Source organism: Oratosquilla oratoria, chromosome 41, assembly GCF_046742065.1.
Source record: "Oratosquilla oratoria isolate Oo_2021 chromosome 41, ASM4674206v1, whole genome shotgun sequence".
Taxonomy (NCBI): Eukaryota; Metazoa; Arthropoda; class Malacostraca; order Stomatopoda; family Squillidae; genus Oratosquilla; species Oratosquilla oratoria.
This window is the reverse complement of record NC_134817.1, coordinates 33,609,123-33,621,190: the sequence shown is the minus strand read 5'-3', so window position 1 is coordinate 33,621,190 and position 12,068 is coordinate 33,609,123. Positions and strand designations below refer to the sequence as shown.

General features: G+C 41.8%; 1 protein-coding gene across 1 annotated transcript in view; it reads left to right on the top strand.

The window, feature by feature from the left end:
* Tsp68C (Tetraspanin 68C) overlaps nucleotides 1-11,594 on the top strand; it is a 23,938-nt gene extending 12,344 nt beyond the window's left edge. The window contains exons 4-6 of the mRNA XM_076178723.1: nucleotides 2,449-2,628; nucleotides 2,966-3,172; nucleotides 10,373-11,594. Coding sequence (XP_076034838.1) covers nucleotides 2,449-2,628; nucleotides 2,966-3,172; nucleotides 10,373-10,516 — 531 coding nt within the window. The 3' untranslated portion in view covers nucleotides 10,517-11,594. The remainder of the gene's footprint in view (nucleotides 1-2,448; nucleotides 2,629-2,965; nucleotides 3,173-10,372) is intronic.
* Nucleotides 11,595-12,068: the final 474 nt, after the last annotated feature.

The window sequence follows — 12,068 nt, the reverse complement described above, 5'->3', positions numbered from 1 at the left end:
TTCACGCCAAACATACATACATACATACATATACCAAGGCTTTTTCCCCCTTCCAAGGGAGGTAGCCAAAAAGGGAAAGGCATAAAAACACTCCCACCCATTCCATCCCTAAATACACTCCACACCCCTCCCACCCTTCCTCTCATCTGAGCACCTCCTGGATGACGGGTCATCCCTGCACCCTGCCCACCGCCCTGGGTCAGAAGCAGTGTCGCAAGACACATTACATCCACAGCAAGGCCGCTTCATTTAATCGGCGACCCCCCTCTCCGTCCCCCTTTGCATACAAGGCGAGGACGGGGAGAAATCCCTTCGGGCTGCGTCAAAATTTACTCGCACATACTACCCCCCCCCCCACCCATTCCATGGCTGCTTGTTATGGTGGCAAAGTAGCACGCAGTCGATACTTTAGGGTCTATATGGGGCGCCCCTACGGACCAGAGCCACACATTATTTTGTCTATGATAGAAGAAATTCTGTTCATAGAGAAATGATGACACTTTTATACTACGACTGTCCCTCCGTTATGCTGTCCCCCAACCCCTTGTTGCTGTCCTGTACCATTTCTCTGAGTATTCTCTTTCTGTGATGGGGGAATTCCCTGTGGTGGGGGAAAAGAATACTGCCACCAAGTTTCCCACTTGGATCGTAAGAGGCGAGAAGAAAGGGACGGGGAGAGGGACTAGGCATCCTTCTCCCTGTAGCCCCAAGGGGCAGATTCCTAAAAAGAAAAGGAAAAATTTTCACGCCAAACACGTACATCTAATACGACATATAACACCCATACTTCACTCCCCCGCCTCATTAGCATACACGAGAAGTCGTGTCTGATTTGTATTTTTTAACCAATTATGCCTCACCCAAGCTATCTGTGAATAACTTGCCCCAGTTCTTTCCTAATTACTTTAAGAGGAAAGAGACCGGAGAAAAAGAGTGAGGTCGTGACGTTTAGATTTAGAATTATTGAGCACACTGACAAACTTGGTAACATCATGACTGGATTATCTAGTAATTGCATGCCATTTCTGATGATATGTTTTCTTTTATGCTAACTTAATGTCTCACGCGAAATGTGAAACGTACACACACACACACACACACACACACACACACACACATATGACATCACGTCCGCAAGAGCAAGCCTGTTGACAGACTTTTTCCTCGAATAAAACCAACTTCATTTTCAACTTCTTCTCATTTCAGTTTACCTTTCGGTAAACGTTTTACGTTAATATATCTTTTTTCTTCGGCAAAGCTTCTTACACACTTCCCTCACTTTTAGTGGCTACGCAATCAGTTCGAGCGTCCTTCTTCCCACTCTCTCCTCCCTCTCCCTTTTCTTCCCAAACCGCGACAAGGAAAAACTTCGAAACACGTGCTAATTGGCAGTAACTGTTTTTAGACACACCCATTCTTTTATCTTCTTAGGAACTATTTCTCCCAGGCTATTCTTCTCATCCTACAAAAAAGCGGGTGATCTGACCTAGTTGATTCTAGTCCCAAGGCTACCATGCTCCATATCTGCCTCCCACTTTCCTAAGTACCGCATATCTCCTACCAGACTCCCGCAATGGTTCTCAACCCTTTTCAGTCCATTCTCCCACTCCATGAATTCTCAACTTTCGTCTGGCTCCCCGTCATTTTTCTCCCAAATCCGAACCCCCCAAAAAGATGAAAATAATAATAATAAAATAAGATAAAACAGAATAATAGTAATAATAATGATGATGATGATGATGATAAAAAAAAATTATGGATGAGGAGAAACCATCCGCTTTATTACAAACTTGACAATCATGATTATCTTATACTTCTACCAGGACAGCGTGATGGAAGTTTTTTTTATTATATTCAAATTCCTGACATTATATAGAAATATATAATTTGTAATATAAGGCCATGATCCCCCTAAATTCTTGTCATGGCTTCCTTGGAGACTCCCATTGCCTCAAGAAAAAAGAACACTTGCTTTGACCTCAGTATGATGATCTATATCAAAGCAATATTTCCCCCGAGAACAGAAGAGATGGCGACCTTTCAGTTCCTACCAGGATCCTTCCTTATACTCGCCACCTTCCCTACCGGGGGACACTATTCCTTGAATCCCGGCTGTCGTCAGGCGATTTTATTCATCTCCGTGGCTACTGGAGACACCTTCTGTTGTCGGCACCTTTCACAGGAACGGCTGCGACTTAGCCACCACAACAAGAAGAGATAAAAGTAAAAGTAATTTACTTTTATGACGTACTTTATATTCTTAGTCAACCATGTGCCCGTTGTGGCGCGGTAGGTATTGCTCTCGCCCCGTAAGCACAGAGTCCCCGTTTCGATCCTGAGTGGCAACCAGGGGCTATCCGGATACAGGGGGGCAAAGGCGAGAGCTTCAGCCACAGCTAAGAACCTCCAGGTGTAAAAAAATGTATAAATATATTCTGATCTTTTCAGTACATTGCGGCCATGTTGGTGGTCGTGGGCGGCCAGATCACTGTGGGAGTGCTTGGCCTCTCGTACAAGGGCGGCACCGTGCCGGGCGTCGAGCAGGACCTTACCCTCCGGCTGCAGGACCATTACGGCGTCCCTGGGCACATGGACTTCACCACTGCCCTCGACTACGTCCAGTACAAGGTGAGGCTCCTCTTCGTCTACGACTCCTTCAAGAGTGTTACGTGTGTGTTTGTTTGTATGCGTGCGTGTGTGTGTGTGTGTGTGCGAGTGTTTCTTTGTCTGTCTGTCAGTCTGTCTGTCTCTCTGTCTATCTTGTTTTGTCTGCCCGTGTCTGTCTTTCGCCCTATCTGTCTGTATGGTTGTCTCTCTCACGAGCGCACACGCGCACTCACACACACACACACACACACACACACACACACACACACACACACACACACACACACACACATACAACACGGGTGTAAACAAAATCTTCAGGTGCCACTCAGTCTGACGCCTCCTTCACCTCCTCCAGATGCAATGCTGTGGCGTAAAGGGCCACGGGGACTGGGCCCCTTCCCTCTGGCGGATCGAGGGCCACGGGGGGCCCGAACTCGTGGTGCCCCTGACCTGCTGCACGCTCCACCCTGCCCTCGATGCCTCGGTCAACCCTCGACCGCTGAACTCGTCCCTGTGTCAGAGCAAATCCCCCGCTGACTACAGTGCCACCAGACACCAACAGGTAATCTCCTTCTTTGGTCCCATTCGACCTGGTTATGTTTGTAAGGTCAATGTATGGTAACTCCTTAGTTGATTAAAATCACTTGATGCCGGAACAAAGTATGCTGTCATCAGACGATTTTATTCAAGTGACGGGAACCTTTTCGCGATCGGGAAGGCTAAGCCCCATCTCGAATAAACCTACTATTTCGCTGGCGCCAAGCGACTATGTTCTAAAAGAAACCCCTCTTTCCCCTTTGGCTAGGGGTTAGCCTGTTCAGTATGGCGGCTGCCGCCAGGCGATTTCATTCAGTTCCAAAGGGGAACCCTCAACGTTTCCTTCAACCCAGAGTTGATTTTTTTTTTATTTAATCATATCGTCTGGAGTCAGTCGCAGGAAAACACACAAAGTTTGGCACTTTCGTCATTATCCCGGACAGGCGCCCTATTATTGCTTTGCCTCTTTAATCCTTATACTTCAGCAGATCATGCTCCGGAGACGGACTGGCGATTCTATCCGGACAGGAAACAAACAAACGCTCCCCAGAAAGGGGACATGATCGGTTCGGGTTTCTTTCGGACCGGAGTCCGCCTATTCAGATCAATGAAATAGTCTATCTTTAGCCTGAATAATATCTATAGAGTGTGGCACCGTTTTCAAGGGGATGGGAAAATAGTCTACATTTAATCAGAACAGGATGTGTAAATTATTCCAACTGGGTTGAAGTGTTTATCGCAACAATTTTAGTAATTTTGATCAAGAGACCGCCGCCCAACGAATGAATAAAAGAGAATAGAAATTAGTATACGTTACAAAGGCTGTGTCGTCATTCTCGGGATAGTAAGGTGGTCCTGTATTGGACCCTCAAGAATGAACACTTTTACTTTTACTCTTGTATATAAAAAAGTGTTGAGAAGAAGAAAACAGAATTCTATAGTTCTATAAATCTAATTTGATAACAGAAAAAATTATGGAAAGGGTCATGAGAGATACTAGAACTTAGGGAGCCATCGTCTGATAAAAAACAACTAGTACAGTTTCAGACATAAACTATCTTGCAGAACTTGCCTAGACAAAATTTCCAATAACCATCTCAAACTACGAAATAGAAAATATGGGAATTTTATATATCAGGACTTTGAAAAAGCCTATGACACTATCCTACATGGTTGACCATTACATAATGGACTGTAGTTTACCAGCGCTTCTATCCCTTGGATTCTCACGCCGCGAAGGTTGTATGAACTCGCGTCGTGTGGGTTAAGAGGGTAACCCAGTTGGTGTAGGAATTAGAGTAAACCCTCGTTATAGCGAACCTCGTTACACATAACTTCGACTATATCGACCCTAGTGAGACCTACCGGACGGCCATTCGTCTGATATAACGGACAAGTTCGGTATATGCGATGTATGGTTCGGTATGGAAAGTCTAAATACGTATGGTACGTTCAGTACGTACTTTCGGCTATAACGACCGAGCCTTCTCCCTAATCAGTTTGATATATTAAGGGTTTACTGTTGTTAGAAATAGTAGAAAGCTTGTTTGTAAAACAATTAACATGTTACGAGTGGAATTTCTCAGGAGGCCACATTGGTGCATATGAATGAATGACGCAGATCGTGGGCTGGAACCGAATGTATCTAAGTTTGCTGATAACACAATCAATCCAGTGAGACATTCAAGAGGATTTAGATAAGTGGGTCTCAATTTTTTTTTTTTTTTTTTTTTTTTTTTGTCGTGCCCCACTTAATCACCTTCAAAATCCTGATATCCCCCATGTGGTGATATACAATCCTTATCATTTAAAAAATAAACTCCCCTTCAGGTGAAACAAGCATAAAACCTTGGTTCAAAACCCACTTCAATCTGCCCCCCCCTTGAAAATCATATTACCCACCTGAAAAACTAAATTGCCCACCAATAGCGCGTACACTCCACATTGAGAAGCACTGATTTAGATAAAGTAGTTACATTGGTTTTGCTGCATTGCCTCCTACCCGGGTAGTCGGCGGGAGACAGGGATGAACCGTCATCCACGAGGAGCTAAGATGAGAGGGAGGAGAGGGAGGTGGATGGGAGTGGGTGCATGCCTTTGACTTGGCTACCTCTCATATAAGGGGGAAGAATCCTTTGGTATAAAGAGTAGATAGACAAAACAGTTACATTGGTCTGAAAAATAGGTGAGAATACTTTGCCTAAGTAAGCATAAAGTTATGCTATAAGTTCTTTGAAGGAAAGGAAACGGTAGAGGGTGAAGATGGCCTTGTTGTAGTGACTAAGTCATCTAAGCAATGGTATTTTGCCTCAGAGAAAGCAAATAACTGTGAAGGACTGATGACACAACCGTTCGGGTTTTAAAGTAAATGTCATCATTCAGTCTAATACACCATTAGTTCGCCCATATTTGGAATGTGCTTATGCCATACGGTCCTTCAACCCCATTAGAGACAGTGGTGGAGCACAACGAAGACCTGCAGAACAAATAAAAATAAATACACAAGAGGTCTCCATCGACTGAATAAAATCGCCTGACGGCAGCCGGCACAAAAGTATATGTTCACAACAGTGAAAGGTTTTAAGAGGGAGAGGGCTTGAAAGCCTTGGTGTTGGTATTTACTATTTTAAAGGAATTTGATAATGTAATAAAAATAATTTTGTACTTAATACTAACCAAACAATGAACAATGGCCTCGAGTCTGTCTAGGCGCAGATTTAATCTGAGAGGAGAAACACTTTCAACAACCGCGTAGTTAGTAAATGGAACACACACTGCAGAGGTAATTGGAAAGTACATTAAGCAACATGCTGCTGTGCCTCTCTCTTTGGTTATTTACTTGTGGGATTGTTTATTTCATTAATATTGTTTTGCTGTATTTCATATTATCTTTTCTTCTGATTTAATACCACTATTGATATTGTTGTTATTGTTATTGTTATTATGTTATTGTTATTATTATTATTGTTATTGATATTGATACTAAAATGCTGAGATGGTTTGGGCATATGGAAAGAATCTGTGAGAAAAAACGAGTAAATAGTGTGTGGAAAGTAGAAGTGGATGAGGTGAAGTTGATGAGAACACCAAAAATGAGGTGGATGAACGAGGTGAAGGGGACTTTAGATACGGGGGAATGTCTGTTGAGCAAAGAGGAGAGAGCATATAATGGTAGTGAATGGAGAGTAATTGTAATGCGAGAGAGAGAGAGAGAGAGACGTAGCCTGAAGGGATGTTCTTCATTTCTACTCCATTTTTTTTATGAGTGAGTGAGAGAGGGGAAAGTGAAGGTCGCCACGTAATGAATCTGTGGGGTTAAACCAGCCTCTGCTCTCGGGTTCTGCTGTGAAAGAACTGTGCCTCGTTGCATTGCCTTTGCTCCGAACTGTATGGCGGGGACAGGGGGGATCCTTCATCCACGAGGTGCTAAGAAGAGAAGGGTGGTGTGGGATGTGGGCGGGGTGGGCGTGGGATGTATGCTCTGACTCAACCACTTTCACGATGCATGAGGAATGACTAAAGAAACTGGGACCACCCACCTTGGAAAAACGGAGAGAGAGAGAGAGAGAGGCGACATAATATTCAAATTGGAAACAGGAGAAAGTGGACATAAAAGAAATTCTGGCCCGAAAAGGAAGATCGACAAGAGGTCACAGAAAAAAAAAGAAAAAACGAAAAAGAAAAAGACCAGTTTGGAATATGTCAGGCAATAGCTTTCCGCATATCCGTGAGCACTTGTGGGATAAGTTGGATGAAAATAGAACCCAAGCCAACACTGTAAAGAAACTGAAGGCAAGTTTTGACAAATGAAAGAAAAGAGACTCCCCTTCCCGTATAATACAACTAGGAGGAGGTAAACACACACATACACACACACACACACACACAGACACACACACACACACACAGACACACACACACACACAGACACACACACAGACACACACACAGACACACACACACACACACACACACACACACACACACACACACACACAGACACACACACACACACACACACACACACACACACACACATATATATATATATATATATATATATATATATATATATATAAATATATATATATATATATATATATATATATATATGCTAATAAGAAACCCTGGTAACTTGTGTTCAATTATGCAAGAGTGACCACTGGGAAAGAAAAACTAATTGAAGTAAAGTTCTTAGCGGGACCGGAGTCTCACCTTCCCACATTCCACTGTGTGCACACACACACACACACACACACACACACACACACACACACACACACACACACACACACACATATATATATATATATATATATATATATATAATGTATATATATATACAATCTTGTAATCCTTTCCATGGACTTTGCACTGAAGATGTAATTTATTCTTTCCCAGTGGTCACTTGCATATATATATATATATATATAATATATATATATATATATATATATATATATGTGTGTGTGTGTGTGTTTGTGTGTGTGTATTTATAATCATTTCCTCCTTCATCTGACCTTGTTATGGGTCGAAACTTCTGTTGACTTGCTGTTTAACCATTCATTGATGCAAAGAAGTCAAATGACCTTACCCCCCACCCCACCCTCCCACCCTCCCTCCCTCCTCCCCGCAGGGAAATACCCATAAGCCAAAGCCTCCTATCGGGGTCAACTTTACCACAAGTGCCCAACCCACCGAATGTTTTTTTTTTTTCCCTAAATCTATTATCATAATTATCATTATAATTTTCTTTTTACGCTAGCATAGGAACAGAGAACTAGAAATAATATAAGATAGAAAAAAAAAACAAGTTTGTCTAAGCAATAGAGAAGGATCTCAGAAACGTCGCCTGAGCAGACGAAAATAATGAGTAAAAGTGACCTGACTACAGTTGAAAGCGACGAGAGGCAAGCTGTAACAGACCTTACGGTAAGGGCTCATAAGGGCTATAAAGACGAGAGACTGGAGCAGATGCTCTCCCGAAGGGCGGACATGATACGAGACCGAGTAAGGATTCGCCCCAAGGCCGCCACGGACATATTTCTTCCGACGCAATTTCTCCGTCAAAGTGAATCGAATGAAAAAACAAATACCTCATGTATGATGCTCAAAGCGCATCCTCACTCTCACTCTCTCTGTCCATATATATATATATATATATATATATATATATATATTATATGTATATATAGCTTTATATGTATATATATATGTATATATATGTGTATATATATATATGTGTATATATATATATATATGTATGTCTATATATAACTATATGTCTATAACTCCCTCTCTATGTCTATATATATATATATGTCTATATATATATATGTATATATATATGTATATATATATATGTCTATATATAAGTATATGTATATATATATATGTATATGTATATATGTGTATATTACATATATGTATATATAATGTATATATATATATATATATATATATATAAATGTATATTACATATATGTATATTATATATATGTATATGTATATTACATATATGTATATTATATATATGTATATGTATATTATATATATGTATATGTATATTATATATATGTATATGTATATATATATAATATATATATATATATATATATATATATATATATATATATGTCTGTTCCTGTCTTTCTCTAGCTAGCTAGCTAGCTATATATCTGCCTCTCTCTGTTTGTCTTTCTGTCTCTGTCTTTGTTTCTGTATCTGTTTATATATATATATATATATATATATATATATATATATATATATATATATATCCTGTTTTTGTCTTTCTGTCTGTTTCTCTATCTCTGTTTCTCTATCTCTGTTTCTCTCTCTATCTCTGTTTCTCTCTCTCTCTCTCTTTCTCTCTCTCTCTCTTTCTATTTCTCCATCAATGCTGTTTTATCTTTCGGTCGAATCCAGACAAGCATTCCAGGACGCGTTAGTATTTGGACAGGTTACTTCAGAATATGCTGAAACCACCTGGGCATTTATGTCAGAATGCGTCTGAATTTATTGCGACAATGAGATTGTTCAAGATCTTTATATTCATCTGTGCAACTTCGTATAATATACTCGAACATCAACGAGTTACGTCAGAAAACGTCTGAATCCGGACGTGTTGCGTCAGAATGTGTCAGAATCCGGGAAAGTTACGTCAGAATACGTCTGAATCTAGAACTTTAAGTACGTCTAACTACACCTGAGTTCGGCTATTGAGTTAAATCTCCTTCCATACCTGATGGAAGTTCCCCTTGTATTATCGCTCTACGTCGCGTAAAAAAGCACAAGAAGGGGATGGATGGTGCAGAAGAGGCTTCGTATACACACGTACTATGCCTGTTGAGCAGGGAAGAGAGAGGGCAAGAAAGGAGAATGAATGGAATGAGTTTATGAATGGATGAAGGGACGAGGCGGCCCAAAGGGATGTTCTTCTCATCCGTTGAGAGGATGAGAAACGATGGTGTGGAGTCTGAGGGGGGGGGGGGGGCGAAGGGTTACCATATGGTCACTAAATGGTAAACCATTCCCGGCTGTTAGCCCCTCTTGTGGGAGTGCTGTGCCTCGCTGCACCACTTTTGACCTAAGCAGTGCGACGGGAGACGGGGTGACCCGTCATCCTCGAGATCCTGAGATGGGAAAGGGGGTTGAAAAGGTTTTATGTGTTCATGATGTAGGGGTGTATTTTGACATGGTCATTTATCTTTATAAGGGGAAAGGGCTTTTCATATACGTACATACATACACACACACACATACACACACACACACACACACACACACACACACACACACACATTTTTTCTTGTGTAATATTTTGTTTTTTGTGTATTGTAACTTTCTCAACTTTCACATTCATTGGATTTCTTTTTTAAACTTCCTCTGTATTTTGTATCCACATATATGGACCATGAAAGGCTATTGTATTTTGCGGTTACAAAATAAGGTTTATTATCCGGACGTAAGTCGAGGCCAAGGATGTATCAGAGAAACTGGTCTAACAAGGAACTGATCAAACCACTGTGAGTCAAGCCGACAGGGTCTGTTTACAGGTGACGGGCGACGGGGTAATAACTCCCAGTAATGAAATAAACTGAAGGTTCTGGTGATGTTACCAGATACATGTGACCGAAAGGTCCCCTTTCGGTATGTTCTTTCTTAGTAAACCTATTGGATAGAAGAGTTTTCCTAACACGTCCGCTCTCTCTTCCTCCCGCAGGGCTGCCTTCCGCGGCTTTTGGAGTGGCTGCGAGCTCAGAGTGGCATCATCGTGGGCGTGAGCATCGGCGTGGGCCTCTTAGAGGCGTCAGGCGTAGCTTCTGCAGCTGTCCTCTTCCGTGCTCTTGGAAGCCACCCCGGCTAGCATGACGCCCCCCCACCCTCGCCCTCACGCCAACAGCAACAGCAAGAGCGAGGGTTTTCCTCAGCGAGGACGAGAAAGAGTGTGGGGGGGAGGAGGAGTAGGGTCGTGGGGGGGAAGATGGAGAATGGGGGTACTGGGAGACTTAGCGTGGGGGATATGGTCGAGGTGGCTCGTATGGAGAGGATATTGGAGGATTGGACACCCTACAACCCGAACGGGATGCCCGCACCTGCAGAACCTCAGAACCACCAAGTGACCATTCTCTGAAGGAGGGACCGGGTCCAAGATCGTCACAAGCTTCAGGAACGTCTCTATGTTTAGTCTCTTGTGGCTTTGGGGAGTGATTCTTCCGTTGCGGGTCACCAGACCCTGATGCAGAATGTCGAAGAGAAGATCCGCTTCAAAGTTTCTGCGGCTTTCGATCAGCGGGATCTTGAGACCGTGTAGCTTTCCGAAGTCACCAACTTTTTGAGAAATTACTCTAAGCTCAAGGAGGAAGGTGGTTTAAGTATGTAGTTGGGTATTTCTTGAGTCTTCAAGAAGATCTCCAAATGAAGTCGGTTGTTTCTGTGGAGGCTGATTATAGATATTTACTAGAATATGTTAGAGTTGGCTGACTTCCTACCGCGAAGGTTAGCAGTCTCCGGAGGTGACTCACTCTAAAGTCTTCTTGATCAGAAGGATTTCAGTGTTAGGTAACCTACGTCTCAAGTAATTAAATTTCCTGATCTAAGACGTTAAACTCAGACCCAACCCTAAACCTCAAACCTTAGAAAGAACCTCAAAAGATTACCTTTTGAATGAAAGTTTCAATCAAATGAGTGAAGTCAGCTAGTGCTCATGATAGGACAGTGGCAAGTCAGGCAAGGTAGGTGCTCTCTCTTCGAGTGTAGGAAGTTTCAGTCGATCGAAGTCACTTGGAGACAGCCAGGCAGAGACTTGCTAGTCAGCTCCCACTGTGAATTACAAGGATTGTATTTTGATACTAACCAGCGTCTCTATCCTTAGGGGAGAATATCAAACCAAAGAAACGAAGTCATAGAAATGGCAAAGAATATTAGAGTGGTAGGAAAGAATAGTAGAAACATTAATCTCGGATCATTTACAAATGTTGTAACTTGAGATGATTAAGTTATCTCCTTGGATTTATTTATTTATTTATTTATTTTTTTTTTTTTTTTTTTTTTTTTTTTTTTTTTTTTTTTTTTTTTTTTTTTTTTTTTTTTTTTTTTTTTTTTTTTTTTTTTTGCTCCAAAATAAGAACCTCTTTCTTTCCTCGAGTCTTTAGTCAGGTCACCAGAGACCTTTACTCTACGAATTCATCAGGTTATCAAGGAGCGTTATCCATAGCTGACCAATCTTTGTATGGGTGTTCCTGTAGGTGAAATGGTGTGTAGTTCTTTGTCACTCGAAAGTTACCAGGAAGTCCTTGGCTGAGAGATTATGCCAGGTTGGGAACACAAAAGAGGATTATCTTTGCTGTTAGAGATACCATCAAAAGGAACATAGGATTAGATGTACTTACCCTTCCAAGGTATGCGTCCCTTTAAGG